The 14,705-nt window shown below is 36.8% G+C and overlaps 1 protein-coding gene across 6 annotated transcripts in view; it reads left to right on the top strand.

Moving 5' to 3' along the window:
* LOC128021189 (glutamate receptor ionotropic, kainate 1-like) overlaps positions 1-14,705 on the top strand; it is a 65,287-nt gene that overhangs the window by 26,846 nt on the left and 23,736 nt on the right. For 4 of the 6 annotated variants that reach the window (XM_052608210.1, XM_052608214.1, XM_052608211.1 and 1 more), the window contains exons 8-13: positions 1,655-1,762; positions 1,995-2,039; positions 4,214-4,321; positions 4,737-4,940; positions 5,447-5,670; positions 8,206-8,324. In XM_052608210.1, the coding sequence (XP_052464170.1) occupies positions 1,655-1,762; positions 1,995-2,039; positions 4,214-4,321; positions 4,737-4,940; positions 5,447-5,670; positions 8,206-8,324 (808 nt within the window). The remainder of the gene's footprint in view (positions 1-1,654; positions 1,763-1,994; positions 2,040-4,213; positions 4,322-4,736; positions 4,941-5,446; positions 5,671-8,205; positions 8,325-14,705) is intronic. The other 2 variants (XM_052608215.1, XM_052608213.1) reach the window with 1 other exon arrangement.

The raw sequence follows: 14,705 nt of genomic DNA on the forward strand, positions 1-14,705 counted from the left end.
CTACTAATTATAGCCAGGCTTATAGAGACTTTAGTTGTTATATGTCTGATGTGGGCATTCCAACTTAACTTATCGTTACACCTAAAAAATTTATTTCCTGAACATTGTAAATGTGTACTCAATCTGTCTCAACCAGTTTCTGTGAATCAGCTTGATACTTTCTATATAATAACTTTCTATATAATACTTTCTATATAATAACTAGGTTTAAGGATAATTTATTACTTTCCATCCATTTTTTAATTTATTAATTCTTTATTTACAATGCTGATACGTTTCTCCAAATTGTCGTCACTATAGAAAATGTTTGTATCATCAGCAAACAATACAAATGTAACAATTGAGAAACATTAAAAATATCATTATTAATGTCAGACTTTGTGTAAACTCACCATAAGCGAGTAAAAAATTTGTTTTATTAAAGTTGAACCTCTAAGACAACGTTTCCCAAGTGTGCGAGACGTGAATTGAAATTGTATTTATTTACAGAGGTATATGATGTCACACTCGTCTGTAGATACTGCAGGCAGGAGCTTAGTGCAAATCCTTGAATTAATGTGCCAAAGAGAAGAAAACTTAAATGGATTTCCCCTGCTCAGGGAATAGGGAGCAATGAACACTGTAGTGATCATATCAATTGGAACACAGTTCATGCACATAGCTCTCTTCCGTCAAGCTGGTTATCTGAATCAGGTTTGTTAACCAAGAGAGACATGGTAAATATGCAGATCAGGGAGGCGCGAGGACTGGGATTGGGAACCGCTGCTCTAAGATATGCTTTTTGATAAATGACAACAGTAGTTTAAAATCTACCACTCATCCACACTTTAATATTGCACTTTAATATTCCAAATAGAAACTGGTTTGGACCCTCATTTCCATTCAACTAGAAGCATCTGTTACATTTATTCACACAGGAACAACACAGATGTTTTGTATTACGTGACCAAATTTGGGCAAAAAAAAACAACACAAGCACTGGCTGAGACATTGGTTTAGTATGATGTATACTGTCGTACACTACACTAAGTTTGGGGTCAGTAAGAATTTGATTTGTAAAGACACAAAAAGATCAGTCTGTGCAAGAAACTGAACAGTATTTATATCATTTTTATTTTTTTACCTGTGATTCACGTACTGTCCGAACTGTTAGAACTCTCCTCCTGTGCTCATTCTCAGCAGCAGGCGCATGAGGTGTCATCTTCTTCTTCTTGCTTTATGGCGGATCGCAAACTTTTAAGTGCATTACCACCACCTATCTCTCAAATGGACTTGCCACTCTATCTACAATCTCATTTGAAAATGTGCACAGGAGAGTTCTAACAGTTCGGACAATGGTTTGAGTTAAAAATCTTGGTTTGTGTTCTACTGAAAAAAACTAAGTCACCTACATCTTGAATAGCCTGGGGTATTCATCATTTTCATTTTTGATGAACTATCCCTTTAACTGACCAGCAAAATGTTAGGTTGAGCTATTTTTTGCAAAAACTGGTGTTTTTTATTTATTTGTGTGTGTTTGTGTGTGTGTGTGTCTGTTAACAGACGCACATGTCCTCGAGGCTGCATAATATTCCATTACCACTATGATTAAAAGACACAGCAGTAAACTCGATGTTGTGCATCGTTCTCATTGTATATTGTTTTTGTGCCTAAGGCTCAATGGGATGGTTTGACAGGACGGATAGTCCTTAACAAGACTGATGGTCTGCGGAAAGAGTTCAACTTAGACCTCATCAGCCTCAAGGAGGATGGCACAGCGAAGGTGAGTCAGCTTAGCTGGACGCCGATGAGAGACATATGATTTCCACAACAGCAGATATGACTGGAATCGTGTCTCTGTGTATTTCATGTATTAAATGATTAAATGTATCCCCTTTTAGTGGACTCTTGAGTATGTTTTTTTTTCCAAAGCAGATATGTTAATTTGCCAGATCATTTGTATTGACCTTGTTGCTCCCATGCTGACAACACAACTCTTCAATTCTTCCTAAAAGCGAGCGGCTGATGCTGCATCACGTCCAACTAAATTATGGACAAAGGTTTGTTCCAGTCTTGGTTTCATTCCCTGAGTTCATGATTAAGACCTGTGGAGAGCTTGGATTTCCTCCCCTGTGTGAAATTCACTTCAGTAAACCCGGTGCCCTTTCATCGGCTTCCCTCTCCCTGCAGAAATCCCTTCACTTCCTTATGGAAAGAGATCGCTGCAAGTTACTTCTCCCATAATGTCTTGCTGAGATTCATAATGAGCGCCAGTTACAGTCATGACAGTTAAATATCCGATACTCAATATCCAGCACAATATTTTTCTGCAATGCTTCACGCTTCAGTAAGTAAAACATCTCTATAAAAGCCAGCTCAGGCATGCAGAAAAACATGCAATAATCCACTGGCCGATATTTTAGAGAGCAGCTCTAATCTACTATTAAAATTCATTTGAATTCAGTCACTCATTTTAGACTCATATGAGCATTGTGACAAGTGCCATACATTATTATAGACTAGACTAGCCTTGTGTTAACAAAGGGTTTATTAAACATAGAAAAGCAAGCTTGTTTTAATTTATTTATTAGCGACATCCTGTTTTAAAGTAATATACATTTAATTATTTTTATTTTAATACAATTGATTTAATTATTTGTTCTATTTTTGATCCTGTAAAAAGTTAGTTAAATTGGTGTGTCAAAAACAGTCATAATTTAGATTTCAACCCACTTTATGCCATTTGAGATGCTTTTTTGTAAAAAGTTGTAAAAATCTGTAAAAATACTGCTTTTATTGAGCTTTATTTATTAATTAAAAAAAATAAAATAAAATAAAAAGTGTGCAAAGTGCTGATTTCAGTGGAGACTTATTTCCTTTACAGAATATTTTTTTTTATGAAAAGGTAATTGCAACCTTGTATTTTTTTAACGCATGTTTATATCTCACAATTTAGACTTGTGAAAAAGAACTGCAAGAGAGAAGAAGACTGTGAGAAACGTCAGAATTGTGAGATAAAAAGTCGCAATTACCTTTTTTATTTTTATATTTTGAATAAGCTTCCATAGATTTTTTAAATTATTTTCTCAAAAAATAAAGAATAATTTGATTGCTCTAATGCAATTTCTAATTTAAATAAGACTAATGGTGTATAAGATAATTTCTTGTGATAATTTCTTTGTGATATTTTTTAAGATATTAAACTCCTCAAGCTTGTCAAACAATAAAATGCTCTTTATTGACTGTAAAAATGAATAATTCAATTTAAAACACAACATATCCTGATGACATTGTTTAGTTTTAGAAGCTGTTAGGCCTCAAAAGTTAAAACGTTTCTGAGATATGCTCCCAAATCTTCACATCTTTACACATTTTCCATCAGTCTTCTAATGCTTTTTGTATTCATATTTCATTTGAAGCACATTATTGTGATGGCATCCTTCATAATTTGAATAACGGTGGAGATAACAGAAAAGCTTCATCGGTTGCAGAAGTGTTGGAAAGAACTTTTTCTACTTCATTAAGCAGCCGTTACTCCAGTCTTCAGTTTCACATGATCCTTCAGAAATCATTTGACTGGTAGTATATATATTTGGCTAGCAAGTAGTAGTTTGGTAAAGTTTCACACTTTTCTTTCTGGAGAACTACTTGACTTTCTGATACAGTGGACAGAGCTTTATAAGCCATTTGAAACATTAAGGGTGTGTGATATTGCATCCAAATCACCATGTCTGATGACCACTGGCCATTTCTCATAATCTTTTTTAACTGCCATCTTTATATGCTATTACGTTTCCTATTTACGACGACATCAATTCATCATGGCTGTCAAAAGTGAAGGGTGATGCATTAAGAATATTTACTATGATTTTAGTGGAAAAATGTGTAACTGTAAAAATTGTGAATGATTATATTTAAGAGTACAGTTTTTTTTTCCTTTGAGATTTAATAATTAATGCATCAAAAGCATTCATAATTTGTAGACCATGCATTAAATAGGATAACTGAATGTTTTTGGATTTTATTGGGCAGAAAAGGAAGGTATTGCAATCAAATCTATTAGACTTAGATCATTTCATTTTCTTTTATTTAGTTTTTTTTTTCCCTTTCCTTTCCTGACCTATTTTATAAATGTTCAGTGATAAAGTCTGTCCCTCTTTTATTGTAATCTCATGTGCTCAGAAACAGCGACTTGTGTTCTTCATGCCATGTCATTTTTATACTGTTTTGTTAGATTGGAGTGTGGAACTCTTACACCGGCCTCAACCTGACTGAGATGATAGACAGCAAAAACATCACAGACTCTCTGGCTAACAGAACACTTATCGTCACCACAATCCTGGTAAAATTATTACTTACAATTTCACTCCTTCGTGTACGTAAACAAACTTTTTCAGTTGTTCAGACTTGTCTTCACCCTGTGAATAGTTTCAGTGGTGCACCAAATGTAGTTTTTAGCAATATAATTATATATGCATGTGAAAAAATTGAATTATATATAAAATGTTTAGTCAATGTGAGTGGTTTGTACAAAAAAAAAACTATATTTTTAATTTTTTTTATTGGTTTTTAACTCACAATCGTAGCTAAAAGTTGCAGCCATGACACTCAAAAAAACTAGAATGCATACAGTCATTTTGAGCAGTTCATCTCAAAATCTCATCAGGCCTGCTAACTTTGCTTTTGTGACATTTTTAAATCAAATATAATACATTTTACCAGCTGCATAATTGCATGTGAATTTATCTTGTGAACAGGAAAACCCTTACGTTATGTATAAGAAGTCTGACAAGGTGCTCTATGGGAACGATCGCTTTGAGGGTTACTGTCTAGACCTGCTAAAGGAGCTCTCCAACATCCTAGGATTCACGTATGAAGTCAAGCTGGTTTCCGATGGGAAATATGGAGCTCAGAATGACAAAGGCGAATGGAACGGCATGGTGCGGGAACTAATCGATCATGTGAGTGATCTCCCATGATGCTACACCAAGATGTTCAAGGTCTTTTAATCATACCATCCAAATGCAGTCTCATGCTTTTCACTCCATAAGATTTGTTTGGATCTCACTGTTTAGACAACAACCAGACTGTTAATACTCTGATTAACCAAGATATTTCAGTTTCTAATGGATGTTTTTGTAACTTGGCAATTTAGAAGATCTAAGAATTGTTTTGTTTCATATTTGCATGATTATGTTTTTTACCACAAGTTTAAGTAGTCCAAAGCTTTGGTAGGAAGACTACAATTGGGTATAAGAGTCTTTTGAGCTACATAAAACAATTGGAAGCTTTAAACTGATTTTTTAAAAGAAATAAGCCCTGTTGTGGGATCCATCCCTACAGTTATCACTTGTTTATATCTCAGTGACTGAACTCCAGCATTAACTGCATCTATTTGCATTTTCTTCCTAGCAGTCAAAATGACTCCCTATCATCTTGTAAACCTCTTTTTTGTCCCCCTAACCAGATAGCTGACCTGGCTGTGGCTCCACTAACTATCACTTATGTCAGAGAGAAAGTTATTGACTTCTCCAAACCCTTCATGACCCTGGGCATCAGCATACTGTACCGCAAACCAAATGGCACCAATCCAGGTGTCTTCTCCTTCCTCAACCCTCTCACCCCGGATATTTGGATGTATGTGCTGCTGGCCTGTCTTGGAGTGAGCTGTGTGCTCTTTGTTATAGCCAGGTATGGATAAACGTCTTGGTTTACCATAGCTCAAACATCTGCTTCTTGGAAACATAGCAAAGCAAATGTGCAAATTGGGTTCAGATCTAGGAACACTGACCCGATTGTTAAAAAAAAATGTTTTTATAGTTTGACATCACATGTGAAGACACATTATCAGGCTGTCATCTAAAGAATATTGCTGTTATCTGCAGCTTAAGGGTACATCGTACATCTCTCTTTGAAGCTGTCAAGAAGGTTCTGCGCCCTCTGGTTTAAAATTTTAAAACTGTTTTGCAGAGTGTGCTGATAGAAATCAGGTTTCATTGTGGGAGTGCATTTGAAGGAGTTTATTTTGCTCATATTATATCACTGGCCTGATGAGACGCCAGAATCAAAATGCTGATTTGATCTTGAAGCAGATCAATAAGTAATAAGCACAGCGCCCAGACTTTATTACATTGCTTTCGGATTATAGATTAATAATGTAAAAATTCCACTCATGGTTGTCCAGATGCACCTTTTCCTCAATAAATTCATAATGTGCTTTCTCAGTCGGTAATGTTTAGTATTTTGTATGAGGGAGAATAAGGTTGTGTCTGTACTGAAGCCCAGTTCATAATTATCAGGCAGATGTCCACGTCTACATAAAGAGAATATTAAGCGTGCATGCAACCCCATCAGGGCCAGATGATTGGTTGCTTAAATTAAAATGTAAATGGACAGTGAAAACGCTGTCCAATCAGACTCCTTTAAAGGACATCTGGTGGGGTCCCAGTGTTAGTGTGGGTTCATTTGCACTGGATGACCCATTTGTTCACAGATACAGTCTGCTGGGGGGCTTTTAAACTGTGATCTTGAAATTTGGCAGCTTTGATAGTAGCAGTTTATAGGGTGAGCTTCAACACACCAGAAGGAATGACAAATGAGTCTTATGACACGTTCTGATCAGGCATCGATTCACCATGAGGGTTTTCTAAATGACCCAATTATTCAGTAGTAGAATGGAGGATGTCTTTCAGATGTTCTTGTGTGACCGTAATCACTTTCAAAATGAAATTTCCACCAATTGTTTCCCTTTTTGGCTTCCAGCACTGAAAAAAAAGATGAGAAAAGTATTGAAAGTGTCAAATTTTTACCAAAGGAACTTTTATTTGTAGTCTGAGGTTAGACTTTATATTGTCCAATATAGTCGAGTTAATACTGTTATATTAATAAGGGCTGATGGTTGAAAAATATGTGGTGCAGCAGTGCATAATTTATTAATAATTAATCAAGGCAGACAAATGTAATAAATAAACATTACCAGAAGTTGTGTATTTTTATTTATCTTGTTTATTAGTATAAAATATTAATATTTATTAATCTTTTAAAATTAGACACACTGAATCTATATAGTGACATCCCTATATATATATATAGAGAGAGAGAGAGAGAGAGAGAGAGAGAGAGAGTATTTCAAGATTGATCTGCTAATTGATGAAATTATGCATTTCTATATAAGTTTATATATTAAATATGACTTAAATCCTATTAAGTAATATTTTGTGAATAACAGTTAATTAACATTTAAGGTGCACTAAACGATTTTTGCCAAATTCTTTTAAAGTACCAAAACGAACATGCCCATACCACAACAGGACTTCGCCCCTTTTTTGATGACTCTGCCCCACACGTACGTACACAACCCAGGCAGCGGAATCTGCTATGCCTTCCACCTGCAGCATATTTAAGCAAAATCAAACAGAGGATATTTGTTTGGAAAAGCAAATTCAACTTAACTCAACTTGCTAAAATGCTAAACGCATAAAATGTTCCTCCCTTTTTATTTTTTTATCTGCAATCTGATCGCTATCTATAGTTGATCAGCTAACATCCGTCCTGTGCATTCACTGAGCTCTCTCTTCTACCTATCATTACTAGACACGCCCCTTACTGCTAATTGGCTGCGACTTTGATTTGAGACTCAGTGGTCAAAAGCATTTTCAAAAATCACTTAGTGAACTTTTAAATTAGTCTACAGTAGAAGCAGAAAAAAAGGGAAAATGTACTGGTATTTTTTTGCCATATCTATTGTGAAGTGCAAAATTCAAAATAAAGGCAAAACACTTTATATTAAAAAAACTTTCAAATTGTTTGTTTGCCTATTTTTATGGAATTATTATAATTTTAATAATTGTATCATTTTAATTAAAATAATTTTATAATCAGTCACACTACATTTCATTTTCATGTTACATTTTCAGCTTTTTTTTTACAGGAATAAAAACAGTAAATTAACATTTAAATCGATTAATCAACAGCACATATTTTACTTTAGATTCCTTTTCCAGCTCTCTATTTGTTTGGTAACCGGAGAGATTTGAACACTGGAAAGTTGTCCCATAAAACAAGATCTCAGTTCTTGATAGCCTATAGCAAGAAGAACATTTTATCTGCACTGCGATTGCAGTTTAGAAATTGCCAAACTTGCAGCCTCTCAAGTGCAGTATTGATACATTTTCTGTGTTGTCTGCCCTTTTTTTGTGAAAAGCTGTTTTCTTTGACTCTTGGCAGGTTTACGCCGTATGAATGGTATAACCCTCACCCCTGCAACTCCTCTTCTGAAGTGATTGAGAACAACTTCACACTGTTGAATAGTTTATGGTTTGGTGTTGCGGCTCTAATGCGTCAAGGTATGTCACACTAAACACCTCGAGACTGTTGGATTGTTTCAACTGACAAAAAACATTAAACCAAGTGGCATTTATTTGGAGAAAGAAAAATGGCACAAGCATTGTGGCTGTTCTGCTACATCTGTGTGAGGTGAGGTTGAGGGGAATTGACTTTTATACATTCACTAAAAATCACCTTGAGACCAGCTGGTTGAAATGAATAGAAAAAAAAATCTTTTATTTTAATTTTTTGGTTTGAGATTGGTTATGCAATGACATTCATACAGTAGGGATTTGTAGTAGTATAAAGATGACAACACCTCTGGCAAAGTTATAATTCACATCCAGTTATAAAATAGATTTTTGTTCTTGCTTGCAAACTTTTAGTTTCCTCTGGTGTAATGGATCTGATGCTAGTGAGGAGAGGCTTGTAGTTTCCGCTAAAGAAGCTATGAAACAAAACGGATGACCTGTCAGGTGTGCAGAAAAGTGTGAAACGCCAAGAGTGGCTTTAATGAGCTCAGGAGAACCAGACAAATCATTATGCAGTATTGTCTGACTTCATATTACAAAGAGTTTTCTTCTGAAATATTAAATAAATTTACATCAGAACAACCGCTCGGCCATGAAGAAGGTCCGCTAGAAGGAATTTTACAGAAAAGTGTCACTGGTGGATGTTAGAGTATTTCATTAAACTTAAAGCAGGTCATAGCATGAAATAACATTCAAATGTGACCCTGGACCTAGAGCTGTAGTCAAGTCCAGCTTTGTCGAGTCCAAATCAAGTCCAAGTCCAGGACTAGTCGAGACAGAGTCAAGACCGAGTCCAAAGAGGTTCGAGTCCAAGTCAAGTCCAAGTCCAAAATTTTCGAGTCCAAGTCAAGACCGAGTCCAAATGAGAGAAAAAAGGGTCTTCTTCAAGACCACATACTTAACTACTGATAATGTTTGTGATGCGAGAGACAGCATATCTCTTATTCTAAGAAAATAATTTGACATTATTATTTGTAATGATCAAAAAGCAAGTGCAAAGTAAAAACTCTGTATGACAGGGGTCTCCAAACTACATCCTGGATGGCCAATGTCCTGAAAAGTTTAGCTCCAACTGGCCTTAACACACCTGGAAGATTAGTGTGTCTAGTAAGAGCTTGATTAGGTTCAAGTGTGTATAATTAGGGTTAAAGCTAACAGGGGCGTTACACAAGATCCTGGGCCCTATGCATAGGCTGTCCTGATGGGCCCCCATGGCCCCACCCATGAAAATATCCAGGTAAAATAAAATATATTTCAGATTCATACTTTTCAAGGGCCCTCTCTTCCTTTGGGGCCTGGTAATCAGTACTGGTTTTACCCCCAGTCCGACCCTGGGAGCTAAACTGTAAAGGACACTGGCCCTCTAGAGTTTGGAGCTGTAAGGTCAAATTATTTGTATGTACTTTATTTTCATTTTATTTACTTAATAATGCTGCTTTTGCTGACATTATGTCTGTGGTCAAAAATGTATATGACAGATGCTTTGGCACAGTGCACAGACACACGCAAAGCTCGGGATATGACAAATGCGCGCAGCAAGGCTAGAATGGATACGTTTGGCTCTACTGGGCATGCGCACATAAATACAGCGACATTTTTGTCATACTGTGCTAGTGCTTGCATAGACTAGTCAAGCGCTGTCGGAAACAATTGACTACTCCAGCATGTATTAACCATAATGCACACAAAGTGTTTGCAAGTACGATGTGAATTTTTAGAATTTTAGAATTTTAGAATTAGCTGTTACTATATGACCTTATCTATGTTGCATGTAAAAAATAAAATATGTAATAATTAGGGTTGTGCTTGAAGCCGAATGCCTTATTCGGAATGGCAAGGTTAATGGCTTAAAAAACGATTAACAGACAATTAATAATTCGACTGAAGCTGACACAGTCTGGTGTTTTGTTAGATAACAGCTGAGCCAGGGAATCAGCTCCAGAAGTGAATGAATGTAAACTTTATGAGTGAAAAGAGCGCAAATCAAACACTGCATTGTTGTCGCCTCTCTGTTTATCTCTCAGAAATCAGAGCATTGCAAGAGTAATTTTACCTATAATAATACATCATACACGTTATATTATTTGTATATATTTAAAAGGCAACGATTTAAAGCTTAGGCTACGATGTGAAACGAATGAATAAGCGAGCGCAGATTACAGAGTGCTTTGGAAAAAAGGAGAGCGGCGCGCCTAGCGTTTTCCACACGTTTTCAGTCGCGACATCATGCAAATGTGTTTTTGTTTTGAAGGAGAATTTTATTTTATTTTATTTTTTTTGCTGGACTCGGTCGAGACCAACTAGAAGACTTGGCGAGTCCAATGGCCAAGTCCGAGACAAGTCCGAGTGCAAGTCCAAGACCGGACTCGAGTACTACAGCCCTACCTGGACCACAAAAACAGTCTTCAGACGCTGGGGTATATTTTTAGCAATAGCCAAAAAACATTGTATGGGTCAAAATCATTAGGATATTAAGTAAAGATCATGTTCCATGAAGATATTTTGTAAATTTCCTACCGTAAATATATATATCAAAACTAAATTTTCCTTTTTTTTTTTTTTTGGCACCCTCAGATTTCAGATTTTCAAGTAGTTGTATATTGGCCAAATATTGTCCGACCTTTACCAAACCATACATCAATGGAAAGCGTATTTATGCATACGTTTAGAAAAATGTACACTTAAGACTGGTTTTGTGGTCCAGGGTCACAAATTTGCATTTGTTTGTGTATTGTATCACTGTATCGTGCAAACATATATTAAGTTTCAATCTTATAGTTTCTTGTGAAACAGATTAGTGATAACAAGAATCTCCAAATGTGATGATCCCCTTTCAAGTATAAAAAGTTGACTGGCAGAAAAATATTAAAGATTGCATGAAAGGAAAATTCACACTATATATTTTGTAATTTGATCTTGATACATTTTTCTATCTTGTCCATTTCATTACAACTTAAAATTTTACAGACAAAAAAAAAATAAAGAATTGCTTGCATAACAGAATAATTGCCTTTTAGATTTTAATTGTATTAAAGCAAATTGTTTAAATATCATCCTGAAAATATTAACTTTTTATTAAATTTCAGCATATTTGACGTTATATCTGAAAATCTAAAAATTTCAGTATGAAAATAAATAATGCTGATGTAGAAGAGGATGTTTACATAAAAAATAGACAGTCTTAAAATGGATATCGGATGGCCATTTTCCAAAAGTTGGTATGATTATTTAGGGTCTTCATGAAATGCCTGCAAAATATTTTGGTTAAAATTCCTCAGTGTTCGTGTGAAACAACACACTTTTTACTTTGTCAAAAATACTCCGGTTACCTACATAACCTCATTGAGGGTAGAGTGAAGCTCATGGGATAATTTCACTAAAGCCCTGTGTTTGAGCATGGCTGCTCCTCTGTTTCTTTAGAAAGAAACTAAACTTAGATTTTATGTACTAATTTGTACACTTTAGGTACTAGTATGTACCTTTAAGGTACCAATATGTACTCTTTAGGTACAAAGGTGTGCCTTTTGAAAAGGTACCACCCCAGAGACAACTTTTGTACCTTTTTTCTGAGAGTGTAGGAGAGTGGGAAATGGGAGAGTGGGCTGGAGAGGATCGCCTTGATAGAAGAATGCGATAAGCAGTGTTGGTCATCGTACTTTAAAAAAGTAATTAGTTACAGTTACGAATTACTTCTCCTAAAATGTAACTGAGTTAGTAACTCAGTTACCACATTGCAAAAGTAATTAGTTACTCAGCAAAGTAACTGTGACGTTATTTTTATGTTCCATAATGCTATTATGTCATATAACATCTTTAACTAATTATATAAGATGTTTATATTAACTGATTGAAGAATACAAGTAAGTATTTTAGAATTTTTTTATTTATTTGAACTCAATAGATTGCAGCCTGCCATATGATATGCATAGAAATAAAACATATAAAAAATAAATATAGAAAATAAAATTCAACTGCAAAATTAAGACAAACAAATTTAAACTTGGGTAAAAAGAAACAACTTCCAGTTCGAGAACGCCATTATCACTGATGCCGTCTTCTGTGTGGTTGTCAGAGAGGGTGAAGTGAGACAGCGTGAGCAGGGCACCGCCCACCCAGCCAATCATCATCGGATTTGCAACGGTGTCAGGCAGATACTCTCTGAGGTATCTCTGAGGTACTTATATTCTCGCTGAGGAGTGTAGAGAGGGACTTTTCCTTTCACACTCTCCGGCGGCAAACAAGAGTGAACTTCAGGATGAAGATGCGTTGTCATTAACCCATTCTGATACTAGTGCTCTGTATTAGTGCTCTGCTGGGTTCTACCCAGAAAGAGCAGGAGATGTCTGAGAGTGGCGAAGAAGCTGAGGCTGAGCCTTCTCAATCCTCCTGCTCTGCGTATGGGGAGCTGTTAGAGGTTATGGATCGCGCCACGGCAAAATTAGACTTGCCATGGAAGCGTGCCAGAAAGGTAACGTTGCAACGTCGCCTCGATGAACGTTATTTGTCTGACCAGAGCCCTCCAGCCCAGGTGAGCCTTCCAGTCTTGCCTGACTTACATGTAGAAGTTGAAAAGGAATGGAAGAGGCTGTTTTCCTCTCGCATCCATCGGTTTCAGCATACGAGTTATGCTAATATCGAGGGCATGCATGAAAACGGCTATGAGAGGATGCCCTCTGTAGAAGAGACGCTGGCTAGCTATCTCTCTGTGGGGAAACAGCCTTTCTTAAATCTCCCTCTTTGCCATCTAAGCCCCTCCAGGATACATCCCGCTTAAATGTTAAATCATAAGCAGCAGCAGGTCAGGCTGTGACTTTGTTGCATACGATGGCAGTGCTTCAGGCTTGGGAGGCTGACCTGCTGAAGGACCTGGAAACAGGCGAGGGGCTTTCAGCTGACCAGGTAGCCGAGCTGCGCCACACCACAGACCTCTCTCTCCCGGCTACCAAGCAGGCCGCCTCCGCCATGGGTAGGTCTATGAGGGCCATGTGATTCAGACGAGGCAGCATTCTCGTCCCGGATCGGAGCGATACCTAGTAGTTACTCACTTCCTTTGGATGTTTTTAACTTCTGTTTTTATTCTCCCCTGCCTAATTCCCCTGTAGCCACCAGCTCTCCACCTGATCAAGGTTAAGTGGAAAGTTTCTCACATAACAGTCTTCTATCCTGGACCTATGATGTTTATGGTTGGTCCTATATTCAAAGTAACCACCTTACTGACCGTCCGGACCAAAAAGGGGCGCCCCGTAAGCGGGACTCCAGTACAGGAATGAGTATGTAACTCTTTCTTTATCTGCTTATGGGTGTTATGTTGCTGGTGGTTATATGTCTACTAACAAACTACTGGCCATAAGGGATAATGTCATGGACAGCCGTCTAACCGTCCCAGGGGTGACTCCCGGTGAAATGGTAGAGTTGGTACTTAGTGTTTGCCATGATTCTGGCCTGCACTCCCCTCAGCATGGCGGCGTGGGTATACTGTTCCCCAAAGTGTCCCCTAAGAGGACACAGTTTGAAGTTCCCTTGACAGGGAACGTCTCAGGTTACAAATGTGACCATGGTTCCCTGAGAGGGAACGAGACACTGCGTCCTCTAGCTCCCATATTGATGACATGGACATTAATAGGATCAACAAGCTTTTTGAAACCCACACACATTCATAGTGTTAATTTTGCTGATTATGTTTTGTATTCATCTTTTTTGCATTTGTGTGTATGTGTGTGTATTAACATTATTACCTACCACAGCTAAACCTCCTACACAAGGTTACTGAAACAACCTTGACACATTTTTGAAACATCTCATCAGTTAAACCATGAAGAGTTGTACCAATTAGCCAACATGAGAAAAGCAAACATATAATAACTATTTGCTGTATGGTTTTGTCCTAAAGTTGACAGATAAATAGTTAAGAGGATTATTCAAAGTTATTCTCTGCTGTTCTGTTTAGGGTTTCATCAACTGTACAGATTATTTTACTTTTATTTATTTATTTATTTGCTTCAAAAGATTGATGTTGTTATCTCATCTTACACTGATATAGAATCAGGACTATGATTGAGAGTTGTGTCCTCCCCATGACATTTAAGAGTAAGACATAGGTCAGTAGTTAGCATTTAGCCATGATAATTATCTGAGAGTTGCAACACAGACAGCATTTCCAAAGGAACAAACACACCTCATGGTGTCTGTCAGTGAGCTCTTGCTACCCAGGTGGCTAATGTAAATGTGTTTGGTATCTTTCAAAGGGATTTATTAGCGTAAGCTTTACTGAAATGTCAACATCATGGATTAGCGATGCTTAAAAAAATATAATATTTAGCCTGCTAAAAAAAAACTTCTGGAACTAGATTTCTGATTGGCAGGTTTTAG

This window comes from Carassius gibelio, chromosome A10 (genome assembly GCF_023724105.1).
Source record: "Carassius gibelio isolate Cgi1373 ecotype wild population from Czech Republic chromosome A10, carGib1.2-hapl.c, whole genome shotgun sequence".
In the NCBI taxonomy this organism is placed as follows: Eukaryota; Metazoa; Chordata; class Actinopteri; order Cypriniformes; family Cyprinidae; genus Carassius; species Carassius gibelio.